The sequence below is a fragment of the Pipistrellus hanaki genome, assembly GCF_964339955.1.
Source record: "Pipistrellus hanaki genome assembly, chromosome: 4".
NCBI lineage: Eukaryota > Metazoa > Chordata > Mammalia > Chiroptera > Vespertilionidae > Pipistrellus > Pipistrellus hanaki.
Window position 1 is genome coordinate 57916196 of NC_140506.1, and position 27859 is coordinate 57944054.

The 27859-nt window shown below is 39.7% G+C and overlaps 1 protein-coding gene across 1 annotated transcript in view; it reads left to right on the top strand.

Moving 5' to 3' along the window:
- CAMK4 (calcium/calmodulin dependent protein kinase IV) overlaps nt 1–20734 on the top strand; it is a 143565-nt gene extending 122831 nt beyond the window's left edge. The window contains exons 9-12 of the mRNA XM_084882843.1: nt 2834–2909; nt 7731–7857; nt 12355–12507; nt 13557–20734. Of these exons, the coding sequence (XP_084738969.1) occupies nt 2834–2909; nt 7731–7857; nt 12355–12507; nt 13557–14000 (800 nt within the window). The 3' untranslated portion in view covers nt 14001–20734. The remainder of the gene's footprint in view (nt 1–2833; nt 2910–7730; nt 7858–12354; nt 12508–13556) is intronic.
- Nucleotides 20735–27859: the final 7125 nt, after the last annotated feature.

The following is a 27859-nucleotide window of genomic DNA, read 5'->3' on the forward strand; positions in this document are numbered from 1 at the left end:
CTTTTCTTTAACTAAGATGGAAGTCGTCAACTATTTCTCACTCTAAGAAAATCGTGTGTATTTGGAAACCCCTGCAAGGACATTTGATCCCTGAGAGACTTGAATCCCTGGTGTGCCAGAGCCTGAACTTCATTCTAGAAAAGCTTTTGGCTCTTGGAAAGGTTTCGGATAGATTATAAGAATGTGTTCTGCTGGCTCTGAAGTCAAGGTCACATTAACTAGTAATTGTAAAAATTTAAGGATAGTATGAATGGTATCTAATTGTGTCTGGGTGTTTAGAATTTGTTTTACCCAAATTTTATATTATGATTAATAAATATTATAAATTCCTTTTTAAAAAAATCTTAAGAGAAATGTATTATGGAGGACAAACACATTCTATATTCTTTTTGTCTCTGAGCCTCATGATGGAAAGTTTAGCTTGTCATACCCCAAGTTCACGTGCATTGCAACATAATGCCTTACAAGGAGATGAATTGTCTCTGGAACATGAGGTTGTACCCAGTGCTGTGAAGGGAGATATTGCCGTGGTAGTGAAGAATGCTAGATGCCCTATAAAGTGGATTCAAAGAGAATTTTGTTCCATGGCATTCACTTGATTGGAGGCTGTTGGCCTGGGAGCTATGAAAAATGCCCAGCAAAAGCATCTGACCTTTGCAACGGCGTGCTGACCTCTAAACAGCACAGGATGGGAGGGTTAATTTATTTCACTGGAGCCAACAAGAGCGGAGCCCACAGAGCAGCACACACAGAAGGCGCAGGAGGGGTGCGTGTAACAGGTTCCATGGGTAGAGTGCTGTCCTCTCCTCTTGCTTGAACTGTCAATGATTCTCCCTTTACCAACATAGCCGTGGCTTGCAGGCTAAAACTCCAAGTAAACTTGGAAATAGCCAGTCCAATTCACTCAGATTTCAGAGGTTGAAACCAAGACCCAGAAACCGTAAAGACTCCCTATTTCTGTTTACACCGCAGCGGGGGGCTTGGTAGCCCTTCGCGGCTGTGAAGGCCTGTGCATGCATTTCAGTCCCCAGACTGAACAGCTCTCAGAGGCACAGACAGACGTAGGAGCCCTCATGAGAGTGGCAGCCCAACTTGACTTTCCTACGCATGATGAGCAAAAAGCCTTTGTGAGTGGGAATTCAGTGTTGGGGCTGTTGGGGTCCAAAGGAACAGTCTGTGGGGTACAGATTGTTCTGGGAAATGAAAGCTAACCTGGCAGTGAGTGGCGTTGGCATGGAGCATGCATTTTTCTTAATTATGTTAATTGAACCTTACAAGGGAAGTTTTTGAGGAATCATTTGTCTATGCATGAGAACTACTTGGCCCAGATAGGATTCCTTAAAGGGTGTAGCTTGCTGACTTGCTGCTGAGAGTGCTGTAATGCACACCATTCCACATACCAGCTCTTCCTCTTCTATATCGCATGGAACACAAGTTCTGCAGGAATGAGAAGATCCTGATTGGGAAAGGATGGGGAGGAGGTGGTAGCATGAGAATGTGCCAGTGGAATAGCCACTGTTTCTTCCTGGAGTTAAATCCAGAGTCCCATGCGGACAGCTCACTTTGGCAGTATGGCATTTCCCGCCAACAGGGACAGGGGGTCCCATTCACTTGCTCTCCTGTCCCCTGAGGAAAGGAGGCGTGTGGTGGTGCCCCCATCCCCATGGCCTCCCTCAAAGAGCTCTCGGCATTCATCTATCAGCGCCTTCGTTGGGGACCCCACTGACACCGACAGCACTTTTGTTTAAAATAAAAAAAAGGCTACTCTGGGCTGTAGTTCTGAGCCTTATTTCTGCATCGATGGTAGACTTCTGGCATCTTTTCTTCCTTTGTTAGTAAGGCAAACCAACACCACCCGCAATCCACGGGGCTTGGATTCAGTTACCTCTCCATTTTCACGGCTCCAAAGTAATAAGAACATTAAAGAGCTCTTCACAGTTCTGTACTGAGGGCTGTGTTGTGGTTGAGAACGCCTTCCTCTTTCACAGTGCGGGCAGGACTAATAGGAGGAGCCCCATTCTATCGGAGAAGTCCTCCTTTCTCAGCTCATAGTCCCAAACTCGCTGGGACGGCTGCTCTCTGTAGTTCTCAACACCATCCGGGGGCACATGCCAGGGCCCGCCCAGCTTCTGTCCCAACCTTTCAGCTCTAGTGACTTTTCAGTCCTTCCACTGTCTACCCGGCCTCTGGCCCGTGCACTGTCAAACACAGACACTCATCAACACCCTGCTCCAAACAGATGGGCTCCCAAGGTAGTATAATTGTGCCTGTTTTCCTTACCCTGCCAAACTTTTTTTCCTTTCCTTTCTCTGCACAAAGCTCCCTTTGAAGTAAGGGATCTTTCATAGCAGAGACAGAGCTCTGCATGATGAGGAATATTAAAACTAACAGCTTTCTCTTTATGCACTCCAAAGACAGAGAGACGATAATCTCTCCCACGAACATAGACATAAGCATTTGTAGCCTTCCACTTTGGTTTGGGGAGAGAAGATAGGTTATAAAACTCTCTGAAGTTGATGCTGATGAAGTCATTTCTTCCCCATTGCTTATTATTAAATTAAAATGTAAGTGTTGCTGAAACTGGTTTGGCTCAGTGGATAGAGCATCAGCCTGCGGACTCAAGGGTCCCGGGTTTGATTCCGGTCAAGGGCATGTACCTTGGTTGCGGGCACATCCCCTTTGGGGGGGTGTGCAGGAGGCAGCTGATCGATGTTTCTGGATTTCTATCCCTCTCCCTTCCTCTCTGTAAAAAATCAATAAAATATATTAAAAAAATAAAATGTAAGTGTTGAATTTAAACACCAATGTAATACAATTTTTGCTCTTCCTGCAGCACCTGAAATTCTTAGAGGCTGCGCCTACGGACCGGAGGTGGACATGTGGTCTGTAGGGATCATCACCTACATCCTGTAAGTGAAGAAAAGCAATCTCCCTGCACACTGTCTGCCTTGACTGTAATATTTGCTAGGTACTCACGGTCCTCATAAAAAGCCAGATTACTTTTTGACTTTTTGTGATTTTCTACAACATAGTAAACATGCTTAGTGATATAATTTTCTGAAATTGAGCATTGCTTTTTATTTTGTAGTTTTCTCAGGGCCAGTACTCCTGTCCAGGGCTTTCTGTGTCTCATTCTGCTATGCAATGGAGAGCAGATTTGGGGAACAACTCCTTATTTGGTGATGATAATGTATGTGAGACTCATGTTCATTTATTTTAAATGCTGTTATTTTCCCTATTTGCATCTTGTCAAAATAGTTAGGGTATTAATCCTTTTTTTAAAGGGCAAATATATATTTAACCTCTTAAGCAACCCCAAACTGGGACATTTCCCATCAGAAATGTCTTAAATGTATTTTAGCTATCAATTTTATTTCCTTTCTATGTTAGGTTCTCAAGGACCTTGAGTTTAATACCGTAAACTCAGAGAAACATTAGGTAGAGAGAGAAAATGGGCTAAATCTCTCTCTGGTATCCCCAATCCCATTCTTGAGCTCCTTTAATTAATAAACGGGGGTTTTGGAAAACTTGCTAAAGAGATGATGGAATTGCAGATGAATACAGGGGAAATAAGAAAGAACGATAGAAGAGTGAAGAATATGCCTACCACAGCAACAAAGCGAGATACCAATGAGTTCCAGAATTTAATTCAAAGCAAACAGATTTGGTTGCCATTGCAAGATTAATTGTTGGAACCTTAATAATATCCAATTCAGCAAAGGGGCTTTAGAGAGCGTAAAAGAAAGTATGTTGTCCGGTCAGCCTGCCATAACAAAATGCTGCACACTGGGTGGCTTAAGCACAGACATTTATTCTCACAGTCCTGGAGCTGGAAGTCCAAGGTGAAGGTGCCAGTATGCCGAGTTCTGATGAGAGTTTTCTTCCTGACTTATAGACAAATGCCTTTTCTCAGTGTCCTCACACAGCAGAGAGAGGAAGCTAGCTCTTGGCGTCTCTTCTTAACATGGTACTTATACCAGCGTGAGGTCCCACCCTCACGATCTCCTCTAACCCTGATTTCCTGCCAAAAGCCTCATTTCCACATCCCATCCAGAGCTTTAATATCTCAACTGAAAAGGGGACACATTTCAGTTAATGGAAGAAAGAGGGCTTTGTTTTGTTTTTAATTTGATAGCGATCTTAGAAACTGCAGTGTTTAGGTAATATGGCTAGGCATGGGGTGACTGGGGTCAGACCCCCAACCAAGTTAGTAAACTCTGAGCATAGACATTGGTCAGTAGCTAAGACAAAAGTGTCAACAAGCAACCCATAAGTAACCAGAGGCTATTCGGTAATATCCAAAGATTTTCCTGAGTGCATTGCAGCTTCAGAAAATTTGGAGAGGTAGAAACCACGTTTGTTCTTATGAAAGTGAAAAATGTTAGGTAATTTCTGTTTGCCACATTAAGTTCTTAATTCATTAACATGAATTCCTAAGACCACATGATAGGATTACTAAATTCCTTCAGCTTATACTTGAGATCACTTTTATACTGGGAAAGAATGTTGTCTCCTGAATGATGGAGGTGACATATCATTCTTAGTGACATTAAGTGAAATACTGAACTACACAAACAATGATTCATATGTGCCCCAAAAATGTAACACTGCCCACCCAGTTACAATTTCATACTGAAATGCTATGGGAGGGGTTAAAGCATTAAGGAAGTATAAGAACTCAGAGATGGAAGTAGGAAAATAAGTTACAGTCACCCTGAAAAAATGAAATGACTATAACTCCATGGTATGGTCACTGACAAGGGGAAATGAAGGGAAAAATCTGTGATTGTTTGAGACACTTCTTATAGTCCTGAAAATAACCTTTTTAAAAAAATATATTTTATTGATTTTTTACAGAGAGGAAGAGAGAGGGCTAGAGAGTTAGAAACATAGATGAGAGAGAATCATCGATCAACTGTCTCTTCCACACCCCCTACTGGGGATGTGCCCGCAACCAAGGTACATGCCCTTGACCGGAATCAAACCCGGGACCCTTGAGTCCGCAGGCCGATGGTCTAAACTAGGGGTGTCGAACTCAATCAGAGAAGGGGCCAAAATCTAAAATCCAGCCTAAATCGTGGGCCGAATGGTTTATTGAACAGTCATAAACTGACAATGTCATAAACTGACAGCGGAGTGCAGTGATGACAGCGCGGTGCGGGCCACATTGCAAGGCCTGGCGGGCTGGATTTGGCCTGCGGGCCTTGTGTTTGACACCTGTGCTCTAAACACTGAGCCAAACCAGGTTCGGCTGAAAATAATCTTAAATGTCCTTTCCCCTAGTTACTTGGTTAATAGGTGTTGGTTGAAAGTAGCAGCAGGAACTCCCCAGAATGAAAATAAGATTGCTGCTTACAATGAATATCCCTTAATTCTGGTCTAACTCCTGTCAGCCTGGGGGCCTTTATTTCTTATGTGCCACAGGCATCGAGCTAGGATGAACCAAGGACTGTACGTCTGCTTGGCCCCTGACTGATGTAAGAGAAACACCACCCTCAGGTGTTTCCTTGCCCATTGCCAGGGGATCTGGGACTTTTCATGTATTCTGTAGCTCATTAATAATTGGTGAAGTCTACCTGGGGGGGGAGGGGGGATCACTGGCACATTTTCTCCAGGGAACTGTGCCCTTGGACCTGTGCATCTCCTTTGTTGCCATTGAAAGTTCCACTGGGCCATTTTGTGTTATGACCTTGCTATTTCTAAGGATGATGGTAGACTGGAAATGAAGGCCATATTGTCGTTTCTCACAGGAATTCTGGTCCTTCTACCTTTTACAACTAAACTCTTGTCCCCATAGACAAAAACAACTACTACAGTGCCAAGGTCAGAGTCAGAATCAGAATCAGATTAATGTCAGAGATTCAAACTTTCCGTTAGCTTTCAACACTGCAGTTCTGCCCAGTGGCTTGGAGCAATGGCATGTACTATGCATTCACACATCAGGACAGTGTAATCGTAACACCCTCCTAAATGGTCCTTGTCAGCAGTCTCATTTTCCCATTTCTGAATGGTTTCTGACTCGTGCATGCATGCGCGTGTACGTATGTGTGCACTCTGCTGCAGGCTGACATGACATACACTTTTTTACCTCTGTCACCAGTGCACACATTTGCTGACATGATTGAAATGAAAGAAAGGCAGTTGAGCACTGTACCTTCTGAACTGTCATTTTTCTCTCTAGATTTCCTGGAACGGAAACACAAGCTAAAGTAAACCTGGAAAGCTGGCTAATTTCTCCAGGACTAACCAACAGGCTCTTTTTCTAGGGTGGTGAGGGCGCAGGAGGGCCAGGAGAGGCTAGGCCGCCTCCTTGTCAAGGTGTGGACACGCACTCCCTCTCGCCTTAGGCTGCAGTCGGACCCTCTGTGTGGGCACTGATGTGGGAGAGGGTGGGTGCATGGCCTGGGCCACAGCACCCCTGACATTGCCTTTGCCTGGCTGCTCCTGAATATCTGAAAATGACAAAGATTCTCCCAAAGGGACGTTCCCAGAGCAAAAAGGTCGTGCGGAATTGTTTCTTCTTAGAAACCCACTATGTTGGGATGCAAAACATTTCGTGCTCTGCACCAATCTGGCCAGGAAGAATTTGGGGAAATGTTTTTTTAATTTATTCATTCTACCCCCCTTCCTTGCCCCGTTCCCTGTCAAATGCAACACATGCCCTGGCAGGGACTTTTTATTTTTATTTTTATATAGTCTCCATTTGGTTCCTAGTGATTTCAGAACATTCACCAGTGGTTCTCAACCTTTCTAATGCCACGACCCTTTAATACAGTTCCTCATGTTGTGGTGACCCCCAACCATAAAATTATTTTTGTTGCTACTTCATAACTGTAATTTGATACTGTTATGAATCATAATGTAAACATCTGTGTTTTCCGATGGTCTTAGGCTCTACAGCAGCGGTTCTCAATCTGTGGGTCACAGCCTTAGGAAGGGTGAGAACCACTGACTAGAAACACTGGAGGCTTCCTGGTTCTGGACCTAGAGCTCACTCTTCTCTCTCTCTGTGGGATGCCACAGGTGGTTCTCCGTTTCTTTCCTCCCGCTTCCTCTATTCATTCTTTTCCTGACCCGGCTGTGGAAAATGAGGGGGAACATAATGAAATGTCTGTAAGATGTACAACAGCAAGGGTCTCATACAAGGTGGAGGAGACTCTAGGCTGCTCATCTATCTGTTCACTGTATGAAGTTTCAAAGGGCCATTCTCCAGCAGCAGTTTTAGCTCCTGTCTTTGTTCTCTCTGAAATCCAAACTGGAATGCAATGGAAATATAATGCTTATTTATGTGTGGGAATTCAGTGAATAGGGCTGAGTAAAAATGACTGAAAAATCTTTTCTTCCCGCCTTTAAATCTCTTTATTCTCTAAATCCTTATTCTTCCACTTGATAGTAAACCAGAATTCTAATCGATCTCTATATTCTCGAATCCTGGTGAAAAAATGTATGGAGAATCATAAGCATGATGCCTATAATAATGTTAGCTATTGTCATTGGTGCTTTGTGTCATAATTACTAATATTAGTATGACTGTTCTTAGAAATCCTAAATTTGTTTTGTATCTATTCCTATTTCCTGACAACATGATTGTGTGTTTACAAACTCAAAAGAGACGAGGCGATTTCATACCTGTGCTGAGTAGACTTGAGGAAGCTGTGAGAAAGAACGATCTTGAATTTCTGCAAAAATGTTGGTGAAAGATACTTATTCTCTATCTTTTGTCCCTCTAGACTTTGTGGATTTGAGCCATTCTATGATGAAAGAGGCGATCAGTTCATGTTCAGGAGAATTCTGAATTGTGAATATTACTTTATCTCCCCCTGGTGGGATGAAGTATCTCTAAATGCCAAGGACTTGGTAAGTGTGATCAAAACAGAACAAAATAAAATCCCTCACATTCATGTTTAGCTTATTAATGGGCAGTGTCATTTGCCCCTCTTAATATCTTCTTTACAATTATATTTTTAAATAAAACAATGCAAGCTAATACATTTTCTTTATACATAATGAAAAATAGATATGTTTGACTCGTCATTAGCTGAGTTATCACAGATTATAAATTACTACAGTATTATCGTTTCCCACTTAGTATAGAGCCTTGCTTATGAAGACAGATCTGCTGGGTGAGTCTAAATGTAATTTGCACAGAAGAATTCTGTTTTAACATAGCTGGCTATTACTTAGATTTGGTTATATTTCAAATAAAACAGTTTTTCTTGAAATGTTTAAACTTATTAAAATATCCTAATACTAACACAAGTCCCACCATGCATCATTGGCATTGTAAATAAGTTACACTGTACTAACAGTGCATTCTATTTGCTTTTTGTTGTTGTTGGCTTGATTTACTCTGCTTGTCACTTAGGCTTCTATTGAAGTTTGTTTGCATTCAGGAAATGAATGGGGAGATGGCCCACCAGTTCTAAAATGAAGAGGATACTAACATGTAATTAAACATTTACCAGCCATCCTCCAGAAAAAAAATTATGCAGAAATTACTAAAGGCTGACTTTTGAATCACAGAAATTAGATCTCCAAGGGATCTAAGATGACTTCCTCTCGTTTTTAAATATATATGTTTTTTTAATTAATTTCAAAGAGAAAGGAAGAGAGGGAGGGAGAGATAAAAAAAACATCAGTGATGAGAGAGAATCCTTGATTGGCTGCCTCCTGCATGCCCCACACTGGGGATCAAGCCCCAGAACTTGGGCATATGCTCTGAATGGGGAATCGTACCATACCTCCTGGTTCATAGATCGACGCTCGACCACTGAGCCACACGGGCCAGGTGCTTCCCTCGTTTTTAAGATGAATGTGCTAAAGCCCAGAGAAATGAAATGACTGTCCAAGGTCACAGAGCTTCCTAGCAAAAAGTCATTGTCAGGAACTAAAGAATCAGGTGTCCAGATCCCTCATCCAAAGCTTTTCTCCCCTCCATTTTCTCTTTACCATCCACGTTCTTTCATGAGGCAGATCTCCGGTGGGCCATGACTTTTCAAGTGTGCCTAGGCAGCGAGGGAGGATGTGTGGCATGTGGATGTGTCATCCCAACTTTGCCCTCAAGTCAGGCCCCACACTCCTAAACATTTAATCCATCCACTTCTCTCCACTGCCACCACCACTGTCCAGCCCATACTCCAGTTTCTCCCACTGGACCACTGTCACAGCCTCCTGTTTGCTCTTCCTGCCTCCTCTCATGACCTTCTCTACACAGGACTCACAGGTATAGTCTTATAAATAAATCACATCATGTCAAGTCTCTTAGGATCAATCCAAGCTCTATAACAAGATCTACTCACATCGCCTGGCCTGGAGCCTGTCATCCTCTCTCATGCCTCTGATTTCCCATCGCTCTCCTTTGGTCTCTGCACTCCAGTGCACCAGACTTCCAGTCCCTGGTTCATGTAGCTCTGAATTCGGGTCATTGTTCTCACTTCTGCCTTGTAATGTTCTTTCTGCCATTCCTCCCCCCTTTGCCTCCCTACCATCACACACACACACACACACCCTCTTGCAGGGGTAACTCATCTGCAAGCCTTAGCTGTCATTCGACATCCTCGACATCCTCGGAGAGGCTTAGTCTGCCCCTCTTTGGCAGTCCCTCCTCCTCCCTTTGCTAAATATTTCTTTTTCCCTTAGTCTTCCTCTTTCATGATAGTCACCACCTATATTTGCTTGTGCAAAAGCCTTCCTTAAACTTTGGAAGAGGATGAAACATATGTGCCCAGATCTTAGTGCCATATGGACATGTAATACAGACTATAAATGTTTACTGAATGAAACAATGAATCAGGACGGAGATCATTGGTTTTTAAAAGTTGGACACAGCTGGATTCAAGTGCCCCTTCCTCACAACCTAAAGGTATAACCTTGGGCTTGTTATATAAGGAGGCCCAGTGCACAAAAATTCATGCACTCCAGCGAAAGAGCGCAGAATGGGGCAGTCCCTCAGCCCATTCTGCGCTCTTTCGCTGTCTATGATTTAGTTTTCTTATCTGGAATGACACTGGTACCTATCTCTAGATTGTTGGGAGACTTAAAGGATATAATACCTGGTAAGTAATGACCACCAACCCAATTATAATTCCTTTACTTAGCCCTCCTTTTATATTTTTTTATCCCTTCCAAAATTAAATGCATAAGAATGTTAGTTAGCAGTGATGTTTCTTAAATTAACTAAATTCTGTTAGTCAATAAATTTACAAAGCTTCAGAACCAAAAGAATCCTGAATCTGTACTTACTAACAGAACCCACATCTGTTCTGTCTTCAACAGAGGCAACAGTGCCAAGGAGAGGGGAATCAGATTGTAAGGGGGCTCTAGGATATTTGTAAGGTTTGGATTTGAAGCCTGAATCTCTGACCTTCTGCAAGTTTTTTCTTTTTTTAAACAATTTAGTGCTTCAATATCTTCAAATGTAAAGACTAATGCTGGTATATGTAAATTTCCCGTACCTATTGTCTTTCAATAAATTCTTTGTATTTTCATGAGGAGGAGAATGGTAATCATGAGGAAGAGGGAAACGATAATTGGAAAATATCTAATTGTCAAGGATATTGTTAAAGATTAGACATCATTTACATAAAAAGTATTATGTTCACCTGTTCAACAGAGGATAGCTATGACTACTATCAGATCTTCATTTATTGCTGTGCATTCATTTTCTTAATCATCTGTACCTCCTTCCACCTCTTCCCATATTTTAAGCCTAAGAAGTCTCATGTCTTTGCCCTCTACAAATTCAGTGTCTTTACTCCAAACACTCATTTCTTTGCATATTTTACAGAAAAGCAAAAGGAGAAGTGGATATTTATACTTAATTTGCCATGCTTCATGATTTTGATAGCCTGTGTTCAGTTCTTCTTAGATTATTAGAGTTAGAAAAGACCTCAGGCCTTAAATCATTTGAAGTTCCTCATTTTACACCTGAGTAGACCAAAGGTCAGAGAAGTTAACTGCCTGAGGCACTACTGTGTACCGACAAGATGAAATCTGAGGTAGCACAGACCTGAGTTTGAATACACTTTCCACCAATTACAAGTTGACCATAGACAAGTTACTAAATCCTTCTGAGCTTCCTTTCATCCCTCCTTTATGAATTGATGTTATGCAAAGGATTATATGTTTTTAAAATTATATATACATATACACATATACACATATACATATACATATATATATATATATATATATATATATATATATATATATATATATATCTGTTGATAGCCATGACTACTATGATTTTCATATATCACACACACACACTCTGGAGGCCCAGTGCACAAAAATTCATGCACTCAAGGGGGGGCAGTCCCTCAGCCCATTCTGCGCTCTTTCGCTGTCTGGAAGCCCTAGGGGGATGTCCAACTGATGGCTTAGGTCCACTCTCTGTAGGCTGCTGCAGAAGTGGGAGAGGCTCCCACCACTGCAGCTGTGCTTGCCAGCCATGAGCCTGGCTTCTTTTATTATATAGGATGAATGGATTTACAAAGGTAATGAGGTCATGTAACAAAAGGGCCCAGGAGAGTGTCCATCAGCACTCAGTTCACAGTAGGTCGTTGTCTAGGATCACAGGAAGTAGGGCTTAAACATGCCTGCTGACTTCAAATAGTCTCTGACTTATTCCAGATCCCCTCTTCTTAGCCTTATTTGGGTTGTTAATCTTCCGGGCAATTTATTGTCTGCTCTTTCTCAGGAGTAGGGGTAAACCTCCCAGAATGGGCTGCCATGGCCGAATTCAGTTCTTAAAACAAATAATGTTCCCAAGCCAGTGACATCTTACTTTGATTCTAAATAGGCTTTTACCCCTGCACTCTAAATAGGCTTATTTGATTCTAAATAGGCTTATTTCTTCAAGTATCCAAAGGTTTAGAGCGAACCGTAAATCTATGCATTGTGGCATAATCTTGAAGGCTATGATACTATCCCATTTTTGTCTTTTAATCCCCACAGAATGAGTGATGATGAGCAAATGATTTCATCTTCACTGAGACATATTAGAAGTTCTGAATTCTAAGTGATGTGAAGTGCAGCCTAGTATTATTCAGATGCCGGTTCTCCTTGAAAGAGCTTTCACTCCACAGGCCAGCCAGGACCTGTTTCTTTGACCTCTATTGGAAAGTCTTCTCACAGTTTGGGCTCTCAGGGGGCATACACCACTGTTTTTTCACTCCCTCAGCTACCGCTGCCTGAAGCCATTCTTACCCAAGGTGGCCTCTGATAGCTTTAAAAAAAAATATATATATTTTTTTAAGTATATTCAGGGAAACAGAATCAGACCTAGAAGTTCACAAGCTGAGGGGCAAGCCCAAGTCACCATAAAAATCTCCTTATGTCTCTTTATCACTTCAGGTCAGGAAATTAATTGTTTTGGATCCTAAGAAACGGCTGACTACCTTCCAAGCTCTCCAGCACCCATGGGTCACAGGTAAAGCAGCCAATTTCGTACACATGGATACTGCTCAAAAGAAGCTCCAAGAATTCAATGCCCGGCGCAAGCTTAAGGTAAGATGGCATTTGATTTGTTTGTTTTAAAGATGTCTCCCTTATCTTGAACTATCGAAGACAATTCCACCATTCTTCATCTAATACTATATTCATCTCCTGCAGTAACAGGAAAATCCTGCTTTGAGATCCTAACCGTGCTAGTATAAAGCCACTTACAGTCTTAAATTATCCATGATAGTAATTTACTGTTAACTAAAGGAAATGTGTTGTATACTGAGATTTACTCACCAAATACATTATCACTGCTTCTCATTTACTTAAAGCTGACCTTAAATGGCATTGTTTAAGAAATTGATATTTACTCAGAAAGTTGTCTTCTTCCTTGAATGTGTGAATATTGGGAAACAATCTTTAAAAACTATGTTTTATAATGTATATATAATTAGCATATTTGGTAAAAATTTTAAAAATTCAAATGATATAGAAAATTATCCAGAGAAATATATCTATTTTTATAAGGCATATGTGGAATAGAGAAAACAGCTTTTCTCATATATTGGTGTTTAGGACCAACTATATGTACAAGAATTTTAGAGAATAGCTGGGGGCAAAAAATGGTGCTCTACTCAAATATCACTTATAGGCCGATACTAAATAAACCTGACAAGTTTCATGGTTAACCTAATTTAAAATATCTGGATTAAATAACCTTAACTTAACTCTGTATTTCTAAAATAAATCTAACCATGGAACTCTTTTATCCCTATAACCTCTAAAATAATACATCTATGGAACCAATGTTTCATGAAACAAATACTTTGGAAAACACACTCTAAAATTTTTGAAAACTGGTAATTCATGGACAAACACATTTACTTGGGCTTTCATTTATCCACATAATTAAATACACAGACTGGTTTGGGATTAGAGAGACTTTTCTGTTATTTCTCCAAACGAGTTTTCATATAACAATCTTGGTATAATAATATTTTGAAAGATGGAACACTAACATAAAAAGCAAACTTCCTAAATGCAAAGTTGAGATTAGGCTCTAGTTTGGGATTTTCAGTGGTGGTGACACCTGACCCTTCTCTGCTTCCAATCAGGCAGCAGTGAAGGCCGTGGTGGCCTCCTCCCGGCTGGGCAGTGCCAGCAGCAGCCATGGCAACATTCAGGACAACCAGAAGGCCAGCCGAGAGCCATCTCCAATACAAGATGGCAGTGAAGCTGTTAAAGCTGTTCCAGCTGTTCCAGAAGAGAAGGTTAAAAAAGATGGGGCCCAATTGGCAGCCAAGACGGCAGAGGCTGAGCTGTTCAACATATGGGCTTCAGAAGATCCAGAGGCTGATACAAATGAAGCTGAGGCCGACATGATGGTGCCCGAGTCACCAGAGGATGGGATAGAGGTGGCTGACCCAGAAGCAGAGGAGAGCCCTGCAGAGGAGCAGGTGGACACGGTGGAGGAAGAAGAGGAGCCTGAAGAAGAGCAGGAAGAGCCTGCTCTGGGATCTGGAGCTGAGCAGAATGATGCAGTCCTGCCAGAGCACTGAGCTGGCTTCCTTCCAACCTGGAAGCCAACTCCTGGTACTTCATACATTTCGTTCTTCAGCAAGGAAGGTGTGGAAGCATGATGTGCGCTATAGTGATTCTGTTCTTGAGGTGCAAAAAAATACATGTATATCAGCTGGTAATCCTAACTTCAATGCATGTGACTGCTTTATGAAAAATAGTGTTTTCTATGGTATGTAATGGATACTTAATACCAATGAGAGTTAAATTTGAAATAAGTAAACACAACATTTAAAAACATGCATTTTCAGGGACCAGTAGCACACATTTGAAGTAAATATTAACTGGTTTTTGCTTTGAAAACCTAACCATCCAGTACCCTTTGGACTTCTTCACAAGGCAGTCATCTTTTCGGACTGTTCCTCAGTCAGTACTAGGTAGTGCTCTAAGATGTATTTCTATGACATTCACATTTTACTTATTATCATCAGTGTGTTTAAAGTGTTTACAAGGAGATGGTTATACTTTATAGTTGTATGGCATGTGTAAAAAAAACCCAAGAGTAAGAAACTGAAGCATCTTTTAAGGGCCATGAAGCTATATGCTCCAAAGCTTGTGTAGAGAATGCTTTTTTATTTATCCTTAGTTATATATTCTATATTACTAATAACCAAAAATATTCTATGATACAATTGTTCTATTTTACAATCCTAAGGAAAGTATTTTACCAATTCATCCTTCATTGCTATCTCATGGACAACACTTAGGGAGGAGTAAAAAATTTTAGGGAAGCCCTAACTGGTTTGGCTCAGTGGATGGAGTGTCAGCCTGTGGACTGAAGGTTCCCACGTTCAGCTGGTCCCAGGTTCAATTCCAGTCAAGGGCGCATGCCTGGGTTGCAGGCTGGGTCCCCAATAGGGAGCATGCAGGAGGCAGCCAATCAATGATTCTCTCTCATCATTGATGTTTCTCTCTCTCCTTTCCTCTCTGAAATCAATAAAAATATATTTTAAAAAATAATTTTAGGGAAGAAAAAGGGGTAAGGACAGGATAAGACTAAGACTTAGAATAACGAATATTGACATCATTTTTCAAGTAAAATTGGATTTATTAATGAATGTGTACAACTTTAAAGATAGGAGCATTGTTATGGATAAACTTTATAATTACCAAGTTCCAAATATTTAGAAAAATCTATTCCACAGGCTGATGCCAAAATGTCTGAATAGAGTGGGAATAGTATTTCATTGAAAGATCATTTAAAAAATCATTATTTATTTTACTAGAATAAGGAAACATTTTGGTTTATAAAATCTTTTTTCCCTTTCAATTGATGGTTATTTAGATATACTGATTATAAACGAGATATTTTTAAAAAGCTAGTATATCTTTTTCTCACACTTGGAATGAAGTGCCCACATTTTGCAACGTAGCTTTGAAAGTGTTCATGTCAATTTAGGACAGTACAACTTTTCATTTACCTTAAAAAACAGAAAAGAAAGGAGGAAAAAGCACTGATTTTAAGTCAGACTTGAGAAGCTGTAACATTAGACTTTATACTTTACTATGATTTTTTCCCAAAAATATCTCTTTGATTTTAATATATAAACCTTTCCCTTATAGAAATCACATTTAAATTACAAGTACCTCAGATTTATTTCATTTGAAATGAAATGAACATTTATGAAATTATGTATCACATGTTGGTACACTTTCATTTAAAAAAAGAATTACATTCAATGTACAAAATTATAATAAAAAATGACTATAGCATAAAATTATTCCAAAAAAGAGATCTTAAAAAAATTATTTGGGTACTTCCTCAAAGCTATTATATTGGACAATGAAATAAAATCTCTGGTTTCCAGGGTGATTGGACCTTGGCAGACCTTCCGCTTTCCAAGCACAAATCTTCCTTTACAGCTATTCTCCTGAGAAGAAGACAAGGTAGGATTTCTCATCTTCCATAGTTGAAGGGCCTAACAGGTCGCTGACATGGAGGAAATAGCCCTCAAGTGAGGCACATCATCTGGGCTCAGAGAAAGGTGATTTTTGTTTTATTTTATTTTAATTCGTAGAGAGTACTTATCCTCTTCTTGTCTGTTTCTTTCAATCTTTATCTCTCTCAAAATTTCCATTTCAGCTATTATAAAGGGCTCACTATTTTTAACCTCTAAGATGGCTTTTTTTTTTTTTTTACTAAGCATTAAGATTTCCATTAAAAAAGATAAATTGCGTGGTGTACTTTTCCCAGTGAGACTTCACAGGTATGTACAGTAAAAGTTCCATATATTTCAAATGGGAAGAAGAGAGGGAAAATAGATCTTAATTGTAGAATGGCAATTAGTTGGAAGATCAGATCATACCATCCCTCCCAGCCACCTCCATTTTGTTCCCAGGGCAGTTCTGTCATCCAGCACCCAGGGCTGCCGTCAGTGGCTGGCCCTGTGGATGTCAGAAACAGCACTGTGAATGCCAAGGCCAGTGTCAATGGGAGAGTTTGACCCATCTAAATGTGTACACATGCCTATTCCTTGATGAGTTCTAGAGGGTGTAAGGTAATTTATTTTTAATCTATAAATTGCACTCTTTAAAAATCACTGGAAGTTTTAAATCTTGACTTTTATGTTAAAGTTTTAATAATGCCTAAATAGTGGCTAATTTAGTCATTTCAGTGGAAAACAAGTCAAGTTTTCATAACAATGGGTCCTTTCAGCCAAGAGATTCAATCTAAGATTTCATAGACATACAACCTAAAATTAAAAAGTATATTAAAAAAATAGAAAAAAATACAACATAGGTTCAAATTATTGGGTTAACATTTTGAAAGAACTGCAAACATTGATATTACCTGTTGAAATGGGATAGATCATCTCTCTCAGATTATTTAGCTAAATAATGGCAGACAGATCTTTATTTTGACAAACTACTTCATAATGTAACCCTTAGTCAAATTATATTTAAAGCAAAAGAATTAAGGGAATTTTAGCAAAGAACAATAAATTATGTTTTGCATTTTAAAGCTGACAGTTACATAACATTATTTTTAAAAAAATATATTTTATTCATTTTTTACAGAGAGGAAGAGACAGGGACAGAGAGTTACAAACATCGATGAGAGAGAGTCATCGAACAGCCGCCTCCTGCACACCCCTCACTGGGGATGTGCCCGCAACCAAGGTACATGCCCTTGACTGGAATCGAACCCGGGACCCTTCAGTCCGCAAGCCGACGCTCTATCCACTGAGCCAAACCGGTCTCCGCCTATATTACATTATTAATTTTTGTTTTCAGAGTAGTTCAGATGCATAGCATAACCTAGGTTATTTTCCCAGAAAGAACAATCTTTATCTCTGCTATTTAAAAAGCCTAATTGGAATCCCAGTGATTTTTCTCAAACTGTAAAGCTCATTCATTCCACGAATACATTCTGAAAGTGACAACAAAATAAGGTAGAAGTTAGAATAATATGGTTGAAGTTTCAGTGTTTCCCAAACTTTTGACATATGTGGACCCCTTCTATAATTTTCTTACCGCTGAGTACCCCTCATACTCATGAGAACGCAGAATTAGGCGCAGCTAAGCACAGTGCAGTGCTTATCCCCACCAAACTCCGGTGCAACGCGTACCCCCACCAAACTCTTCCCGTACCCCTGGGGGTACGCGTACCACACTTTGGGAAACACTGAAAGTGCTGCCTAATATAAATATGATGCAAGCCACATACATAATTTAAAATTCTCTCTTAGCCACTTAAAAAATAAAACAAAGTATTAGGCAAATTTAACTGTATATTTTAATCTAACATATCCAAACTATTATTCTAGCATATCAATATGAATAATTAATATTTTAAATGTTTGTTTTTAATACTGTATTCAAAATCAGGAGTAGATGTTACACCGTTGATAAATCAAGTGCTCAATAGCCACATGTGACTAATGGTTACTTTATCGGAATAGTACTGTTCTAGAGTGTTTTCTAAACAAAATGACACCTGAATTTCTATGCTAGATTATTAGATTTGAGCTGCTTCCGTTTTCCACACTGATGAGTTGGTAGGAGGCCAAAAGGGAAATATTTCAGACAAGTCATAGCCTGAAATAAGTAAAAACTCTGCTGGCCACTTCTGCTTTGTCATGTGCTTCAGAGGAGTGTTTCCCAGCATGACTTGTAGAGGACAATTCTTTGCTGGGCATTGCTAATTGTCAGTTGGCCATAGCCCCTCTGATCCCTTTGGGCCCTGGAATCTTGACTGTAGGCTAGTCTCTCCTGAGTACTGCCATGGACCTAGCAAATTCCTGTGGACCCATATTTACTGTGGGTGAACCATGTGTCCCCAGTCAGGAAGGACTGCACAGAGAACCTTAATAGGATTTTATAGGCCTGGACTCAGCTGGCACCATCCTTGTGTTGCAAGCAAGTTATTTCTGGAAATCTAACACATACCAAATTTGAATAATGTAAATTACACGATGAGGACAATAAGCTCCCAAGTGTGGATATGACCATCAGCTGGCTATTTTATTATTTTTTACATTTTCTTAACCAACACTGCCATTACACATGGATTCAAATGACTTTTAAATACTTCTTACATACTGCTATTTTAGAATAATCCTCAATGTTCCATAGCCATTTTTAGTGGCAGACTTAAAAAGAACAGTTTGCCTTATACTGTGACCTCAATTACATAGCATTTTAAACATATTTTGTAATTTAGAATATCTAGCAATCCCTTTTTCCAGTTTCACATGGCAAGGTAACTGCCTGGGTTGCCCACAAACTGAAGATTTAAAGAGAGCCATTTTGTTTCATAATTCAGTGTGTGTGTGTGTGTGTGGTTATTTTTTACAGAAGCATCTGGTTGCATTCGAAATTAGGGTAAAAAAAAAAAAAAAAAGTAAATGCCAGAAAAGGCAGAGTAAAATTAGTAAACCATTTATTCTGTTTTAGGATTATTTTTGCAAAGCAAATGTAAAAAGAAAAAATCAACACTAGGTTTTTCTTGAGGGTTAACTTCATATATAATTGACAATTACAATGCCATTATGTAATTTATTTGTCATTGCAGAGTATTCAGTATACTATTTTAGATGGTGCAAAGTTTCCAGACTTTTACCTACATAATAGCATTTGTAATGTCCTTGTAATTGCTGTGTATTAGGTCATATTCCAATTTTCTTAATGCTCATCACTAATGTGTCCTTTGATCATAGTTAGCATCTGCATGGTTCCTGGTTAAGTAGTTAGACTCTGTGTGTGTCTCTCTTCGGTGTTTTTTTTTTAAACATTTATGCACATGTAATCTCAATGTTGGTATAATATTCATAGCCATATGATAAGCAGAAATGTATGCAGCCATTTTCTATAATTTTTTCAACATGTTTTTCTTCCCCTGGCACAACTCGGGAGAATTTTCTGGTCCCTCGGCAAATAGAGAAAATAAAAGACCACAGGAGAGAAATCAGCTATCCACTCATAGTAACCAAGTTCAGCATTTCCTCCTTCTATATTTTGCCCTATTAAGTACCAATTTTTGTCATTATTACGCCTTTCAGATCACTTCAGCTTATGAAGTCCAATCATTTATATACTTATCTTGGAGAGCAATAACAAACATGACTAATGTATACTTCCTTGTTTAGAATTCTAGTTTTCATAAATGCTTGTGATGTACTAGAGGATTTGCTTGATTTTCAACTCTCAGCTTCTCCTCTGTCGCCTGGGCCAGAGGTCCACCTAGGCAGGATGCAAGTCTTCCCATGACCCATGACGGGACTCTGTGGCAGGAATCAGGCATTGCTCTAGAGAAGACTCTAGGCATCTGATCTGGTTGAGTGCACATGAGCCAAATGGAAGAATACCTCTCCCCAAGCTCTGATGGTAAGTGATGCTGTTCGAATGTTGGTGTATTGCCTGCCGGTCCTCAGTCATGGAAAATGGGATTCCACCAGTCACTTGCTCTTCCCAGTGTCTTGGTTTGCTACCACTTGTTCCATGCCTCTGGCCATCAGGCTGCCCTTTAGGACTGTGAGATCCCACACTGGTTGCAGATATGTGGGGGTCCTTGGTAGCCCAGAATCTACTTTGGAACTAAGACTGCAAAATTATACTGAGTTCTTATGAGTCTTTTTCAGCACTTTTTGAAGAAGTTTTGACGTGGACATCTTGACCTGGAAATCCATGGATATGGAATATACCCATGAGATCTTTGCGGTGACTCATTGTATTCAAAATGACAAATACTTTGTTTTAGTCAGATTAAAGAATAAGCTTTCTTGCCCATTTAAAAGATCATTTCAAGCTACTCAATGCAATAGAATTCACATTAAAATTTTTGAAAGTTGTTCTTTTCCCTAAGGATTCTCACTCTGAGTCAGTTGTGGATGATAAGAATTTACTAGGTTTGTCCTTTGTCTTTTCCTTGGTACATGTATGGTAGCTAATCTGGTTTGTAAAGGATACAAGTATGAGTTTTTTTGTGTCCTTTTTTTTAACATCTCATGACTGCCTCCTCTAACCTGACCTGTTCCATAGCCTATCATGCAGCTAATATGCAGTAACACAGGATACAGATAGTGTATTCATGACAGACAATTTTGTTTACACTGTTATCATCAAGATTATTCATGCCAGAAGTTCCTAAGGTGTTTCTGTTCACACACAGTCTCAGTAATATTTTCATGGCTGCCCTAACGCCACAAGAATTACCTACTGTAACCACTTTATTAAGTAGTTAGGTCCAAACAATATAATAGCATTCCAAGTCTGACTGACAGATGTTGCTGTGTTTCCTTTGAAGTTTTAACATTTCCTATGAGTTCACTGAATAGGAACAGCAGACAAGTTTTAATTTTTGGGAAGAGAGAGAGATAGAAAGGAACAGCAGACAAGTTTTAAGTGAGATTCATGATGCCCAATGAACTAGGGGTATCAGTGAAAGGTGATCATTAGTAAAAGAGTTAGGGGTTGATGTTTATACTCTTTCTTATTTGAATGCCGATGTTTATACTCTTTCTTATTTGAATGCCAATCATTCTCTTATCTATGGTTTTTGTGATACACATATAAAATATGGTATTTTAAAAAAAGTAATTTTCCCAAGGAAATGAATTTAAATCTCCCAAGAATAGTTTTCATGAGTTAGGCAAACTATGGTTTACAAACCAAAACTGCCAGAGGCCAGCTTTTGTTTTTTTTTAAATAAAGTTTTACTAGAACATGATCACTCTCATTTATTTATATATTATCTCTGGTTGCTTTCATGCTACCAGAACAGAGTAGTTTCAACAGAGACCATATGGCCCAGAAAAGCCTAAAATGTTTACAGAAAATAAAAATTAATGAAAAAAGACCACCACATGCCGAAATCCATTTGGCTCGGTGGATAGAGCGTCGGTCTGCAGACTGGAGGGGTCCTGGGTTCGATTCGGGTCAGTGGCATGTACATTGGTTGTGGGCACATCCCCGGTGGGGGCTGTGCAGGAGGCAGCTGGTCGATGTTTCTCATTGACGTTTCTGGCTCTCTATCCCCCCTTCCTCTCTGTGAAAAAATCAATAATATATCTTAAAAAAACACACCACCACAAACCCTGGCTTTTCATGGCACGCCATGCCTTTTGGTGACATCTAGGGAATAAAGATTCCTATGCTCTAGATTCCTTCTCCTCAGCTTAAGGTTCCTGTTCTCATTTGCTTCTTAGGAAGGTGGGAGAGCTTTATTTCTATTGCAGATAGTCTTACCACAATAACTCTGCTGAAAGTAGAACTTAACCATAAAATTTCCCTACAGAATTAAAATTTCAAAATTGCAACATTCCTAAAAAAAGAAAGAGTATGAACTGACTTGGGTGAGAGGGAAATTAGAAAGCTTTCTACCACTCTGTTTTAGAAATTCGACGCTTGAAAATCATGTAATGATATCTTACAATGAATGCTATTTCACAGTTAAGTCAATTTGGAGCTGTTACTTAGTAAGCTAAGAAATAAGAGAGCCCTTTGGTCTAAGTCCTTCCAAATATTTTCAAGTAGTTCAAATCATTTAGTCATTTTTAGGAAATGTGCTTTATTGTGACATTTCATAACAATGACTTGCTCATCAATAGCTCAGGGAGCAGGCAGATGGCCAATTATTTCATGCAAGAAAGCTTCTTTTCAATCTCCATGGTTTTCTAGTTGTTACATAATTTACTTGAAAAGTGGGGGCCTTGAGTAAATGCTTGCCTTTACTGTTCTTACATATTTAACCCTTTGCACTCCGCTGTCCCCTCTCAGGGTCATCGGAATTCTAGCATAGCACTCGGATGTCCCCTCTCAGGGGAGACATTGCAGTTTATTAGTGATTACAGGGAATTGAGTTAATTCAACGTACGTGTCCGCCGCAAAGTAGCGTCGAGTAGCTGGTAGCCAATGTCCAGAATGGTTCGGAGTGCAAAAGGTTAAAAACCTAAGAAGGGCCCTTTTTTAGTCTATTTCTGTCTCAGAGGAATTATTCATTCCATCGTTTCTGCCTTAAGGGAAGCAGGACTTACCGATATTGAGAAATGTAGGCATGCATGACCTTTGTGTTTGACTTTCAACATTTGCAGACAAGGTTACAAGTATCAAGTAGAAAACCTATCATCAACTTATTAAGAATACCTAAAATTATCATGACTCTAGTTAAATAATGTATTGTTTTCTAGAAATTGTTGTAGCAATTAATATGATGTAACCACTGACACACATTGTAGAGTTCCGGGGAGGCGGGGAGAGGGGAGGAAGGGATGAACTGTCTGCCAGCTCCTCCTAGTTAATGTATGTAGGAGGGAGACAATTAGAATGGGAGAGGGAAAAGATAAAATCTAGATTAGGATTCCACATTCTTACCTGCCTATTTTTCATAATTGCTCAGTTTGAAAGCAGTTGTTAGTAGACTTAAAAGCATTTCTCTGTTTCCCTCGACATCTGGGTTACCTGCTTCTCTTGGAAATGACCCAAGTCAATAACTAATTTTCCTCTCAGAACCATTTTAAACAGTGGAGTTTAGGGGACATTAGACCTACATCACAAGCATACTTTTAAGGAAATGATTTGCTAGTTTTGAAGCTTCCAGGAATATCCCATTCCAGGAATTCATTGTCTCAGTAAACTTTCACTGAGGAACTATTATATACAATGAAGGAATCAGAATGAATTCAGCTACTCTAGGAGTGAGTTTTGTAGTTGGAGAAACAAGTTTTCATGTGTAGCCCATGCTATATCTACACGGACAGTAAGCCCCTAGGGATGGAAAGAAGAAAAGCTCCTTTTTGCCTGGAATGATCAAGGAAAGCTTCCTGGGAACACTGGCTGGATTTGAAGGATGGGGAAAGTCTTTGCAGGTAGGGAGGAGGAAAGGGATGCATCTGGCGGAAAAATTTAGAGTGAAGAAATGCAAGGCAAGGTGATGAAGGAACAACTTGGGGTTGAAAGGCTGAAACCTAAGGGAAGTGTTGCTAAGACTGCACAAAAGTCTCAGATCTTGTGCAAACGTGAATAAGAAACCACTGTGCTCCTTTCTTATTCTTGGAAGACACATGTGTAGCATTTCCTCAGAGGACATAGCCCTCTGTGATCTCCTATGCACTTTACTAATTTGGGGCATCCCTAAGCAGAATAAAAAATCACCCAAGACATCAAAGACATTTTTGCACATCGTCAGTTGATGCAAAGACTGCCTTGGCTAGGTCTCCACTGACAGCAGAGTAAATAATGATAGTGATTATCTGAGTATGTTTTTGCAGAACTCCAATATCTGAATAACTCCGTGTGACTCTAGAAATCACCCAACAGCCTGCATCAAGTTACTTCTGCTATAGTTATTTTAACCCTTTAATAATGATCTGATCTGAAAAGGCAATCCCTGCAGTTGAGATAGGATATCTGCACACTTACACTTCAAAAGATAAGCTGTACAAAAAAAAACCCTAAGTCTCAGACAATGAAATTTAAAAATGTTCACAACTGCTTTCCTCAAACATCAAGCTAGTGGCTGTCAAGTCTTCTTCATCCCTCTTTTGCCCCTGCACACACCCTTCTATAAATCCCTTTTTATATCATTCTTTGCAGGCAGTGTTTGACACCCATCTTCAAAACATTTTTAATACCCATTAGGATCAGATTACGGCATATATACATTAGTTGTATTGCCACTTCGTTTGTTTCAGATCATGCCTGTGATTGTGAATGGCTGCATTATTCTTTAGGGCAAATGAAATGGAAGGAGGAACAAAGATTGGCTATCATATAAGTGATGAAAGGGAAACTAAGATATAGATACAAGGAGGAATCAGAAAACACAACTTAGCAGGCATTAAGAAAAGAATACCTCCTACAAGGGTTCTTTAGGCTTATGTGGCATTATCTGGTAAGTCTGTCTAGTTTTTTGTAGAGAAATTTGTATTCCTGGGCTGTCAAAAATTTACTGAACTGGACAGACATAAGTATGAAAGATTAGATGACAGGACACCATTATATAGAGGAAACCTACCTCTCCAGTAGTTTAGATTAGCCAGTCAAAAACATTGCATGTAGGATTTGGAGGATTCTATAATAATAAAAGCATAATATGCAAATCAACCGAACTTCTGGATGAAGCCAGAGCTGCAATGTCGTGCTTTGGGCCTCTAGTATATGTATAACCAGGTTACTCAACTTAATGGTCCTGTCAAGTCCTTTCTTCTTCATCCCTCTTTTGCCCCCCGTACACACCCTTTTATGAGTCCCTATTTATATCTAGTATATGTATAAAACTATTAGTTTACACAGCCAAGATCACACACTATCTTCCCAACTTCTGATTGAAAAGTGATTTTTAAAGCTTGTCAAAATGGTGCTATCGACTCCTTAAATACAAAGATAGATTTATCATTACTTTTTTTAGGTAAGCATGTAAGTCTAACCTGGCCATACATGTAAATGCAGAAAACATTTGTAGAGAGCTCATCAAAACCATGTCCATTAGCTTTTGATTGAGCTACCATATTCTTCAATGGTGGGACTGGCAGTGGGTTCCGGTTCTCACACAGCACACTCATCGGCTGAGCTGCCCAAAGCTGGGGCAGGCAAAATGAGAGCCACACACAACTGTAGCTTCTTGGACTTAAGTTGAATAACCTGGTTAAATGACTACATAGGCTCATTTTTTGGGTGTTTTCCAGGAACATAAATAATATGCAACGTGAGGCAAAATAGATATTGGCAAACTGTTGAAACTAACCTTATCCAGGGCCAGTGTTATTTGAGTAAGTCACCTAGATGTGTCAAAAAAGCAAAACAAAACATGACAAAAGCATATTATCTTGCTGTTGGGAAATCTGTAAAGCAATCTGTATGTACAGTATGATAATAAATCATCTAGGAGCCCACCAAAACTGTGCATTCTGTGCTTTGAAATGTTACAAGTCGAGTAACACAATGGATGTTCCCCTTACATCTGAAATATGGAGTTGAATCATTCCTTGAGTGTTTTCCCATTCTCTTAGATGAAATTATTCATTTCATAGCATTTTTTAACACTATACAGTGATGTCATTAAAGTCATAACACTATTAAAAGGGGAACTCAGTAATCATTTAATCCAACACAGTCATTTTGTTAAAGAGATATGACACCCAAAAAGAACGTGTCTTACCTGAAGTCACAGTTAGTGGCTGAAAAGAGACCTGGGCTGCTCACCTCCTAGTCCAATCTCGTGCTCTCTGCACTGGAAAGTCACTTCGCAGAGTACAAGGTAAATGCAACAATTCACATAAAAACTGATTTTTCATTGTAAAGATTTGAAAACACAGGAAATTAACATCATAACATCTCCCAAAGGCAAGCATTCTTTTCCTGTTTATTTTTTCTTCCAGACTTGTAATTATAATGTAATGTTTTGGTATCAACCTAGCACTATAGCACCAACATTTTTGCAGAATCTCCCCATGTCTGATAGCTGCATAATCAGTCTCAATTGTGATTTTTTTTTTCCCCCCTCAGTAACACTACACAAATCCCCTTTTGTGTTTTGGGAAACCTAAGGACATAATCCTAATGTGAAATTAGTATTATTTGGACCAAGTGCTATTCAGTCATCACTTCATGATGATGCTTTAGAATTTACAGGACCTGAGAATGAGAGGGACAAAACCCCATGCTCACTCTAAGAAGTTGCTGGTTAGCCACATGAGTTGTAAAGATCTGAAAGTCCTTCTTAAGCTCAGCCACTCAATTAGCAATCACTTGTGTGAAAGCTTTGAGAGGGAGATATGAGAGCAGAGTTACCCTCAGAATCACAGCTTGCTATTTCCATTGAATCCCAAATCCTCATTTTGTTGAAAAGACACACATAGCCTAATAAATGACATTTTAATTGAGGCAAGTGCTTGAGAAAAAAACCTCTCCCATCTGCCAGTCCATTCTGACTATATGAAACACATTTTTATTTCAACCTCGCTTTGCACAACCCTTCGACTACTTCCTTTAAAAAAAAATCAGCTGTCACTTTGGGGATGTCACTAAAGCAAAACCTAAGTAGGAAGGTAAAACTCCTGAGAAAGAATACCATCCAAATGAGTGGAAAGTCTATTTTGGTGCTTGCACACTACACTTGCTCCAGTATTTTGAGAATACAAAACCCGTGGTACCTCTTGGGAAGCACCTCTCTCTTCCCTTTCCCACCAAGGTGCATCGCCTTTGCCTTTCTAAGATCCAAGGGCCCTCCTGCCTCCGTAATTTGTTTCCTGAGCCTACATAGCCCAACTGGCTCATTTCTCCTACCTCTGAAACATCCTAAAACTTTCTTAGAATTAAAAAAAAGAAAAAGGAAAAAGAATACTACATGCCACTAAACCACCTATGCAGTTGATAACACAGTACTGTGGATGTACCCTCTCTCCTGGGATACACAGGCAGTTCACATTTTCCATCCATTTTCTGTCACCTCCGGCTATAGGAGCCTTCATCTATAGTGGACCCTTTGCTCCTAAGGAATAGGAACATGGTGTAATACAAACATTCATGTTGGATGTCATGTGACACCATTAACCTACAGAGGATGCTCCATTACCTCACTACCTCAATTAAGGATAGCTGTGTAAAATGTTTCATGAAGAAGTGAATGACTACTTTGCTATTTTCACTTCTATTTTGGGAGTCTGTCATTCCCCTATTGACATCTGAAGGAACCTTATACACACTTCCCAGAGCTGATCCACTGATGCTATGGCTGGCTATCCAGAGTCATGCCCTCTCTCCAAAAGGCTGGAAATTTTTAGGTTTGCCTTTCCAGCCACAATTACAGCTAGGAGTAATCATGAGTAGTCTGCCACCCAGACTACTAGAAAGAAAACCTACTGGAGGCTTCTGGGAAAGCTTTTGCTTTCCAGATAAAAGACACAGATGAAGGGTGTCATGCCTTCCCCTACTTCCTGACTGGAGCACACATGTAATGTCCACGGCTGGTCAGTCACCTCAACACTGTGAGTTAAAAATGAGGAACTGAGTCAGAAGCCCTGAATTCTTGGCTGATAAATAAAACACTAGCAGCAATTACCTATACCCAGCTTTTTTATGAGAAAAATAACTCCCTATTTGTTTAAACCATTTAGTAGTCATATTTTCTAATGCATACCATCCATGGTAGTCATAATTGCTTTCTTATAGAACAGATCAAGCACTTCTTTGTAATCTCTTCCAGCTTTTATAAAACTCCAAATAAAATTATCACCATAATTCCAAATCAAATTAACACATTTAAACATCATACCTAATAAGAGTAATATGCAAATTAACCATCACTGCGATTCACCCATAAGCCACGCTCACCAGCCAATCAGCGAAAGTATGCAAATTAATACCAACCAAGATGGCTGCAGCCACATAGAGCAGTTGAGAG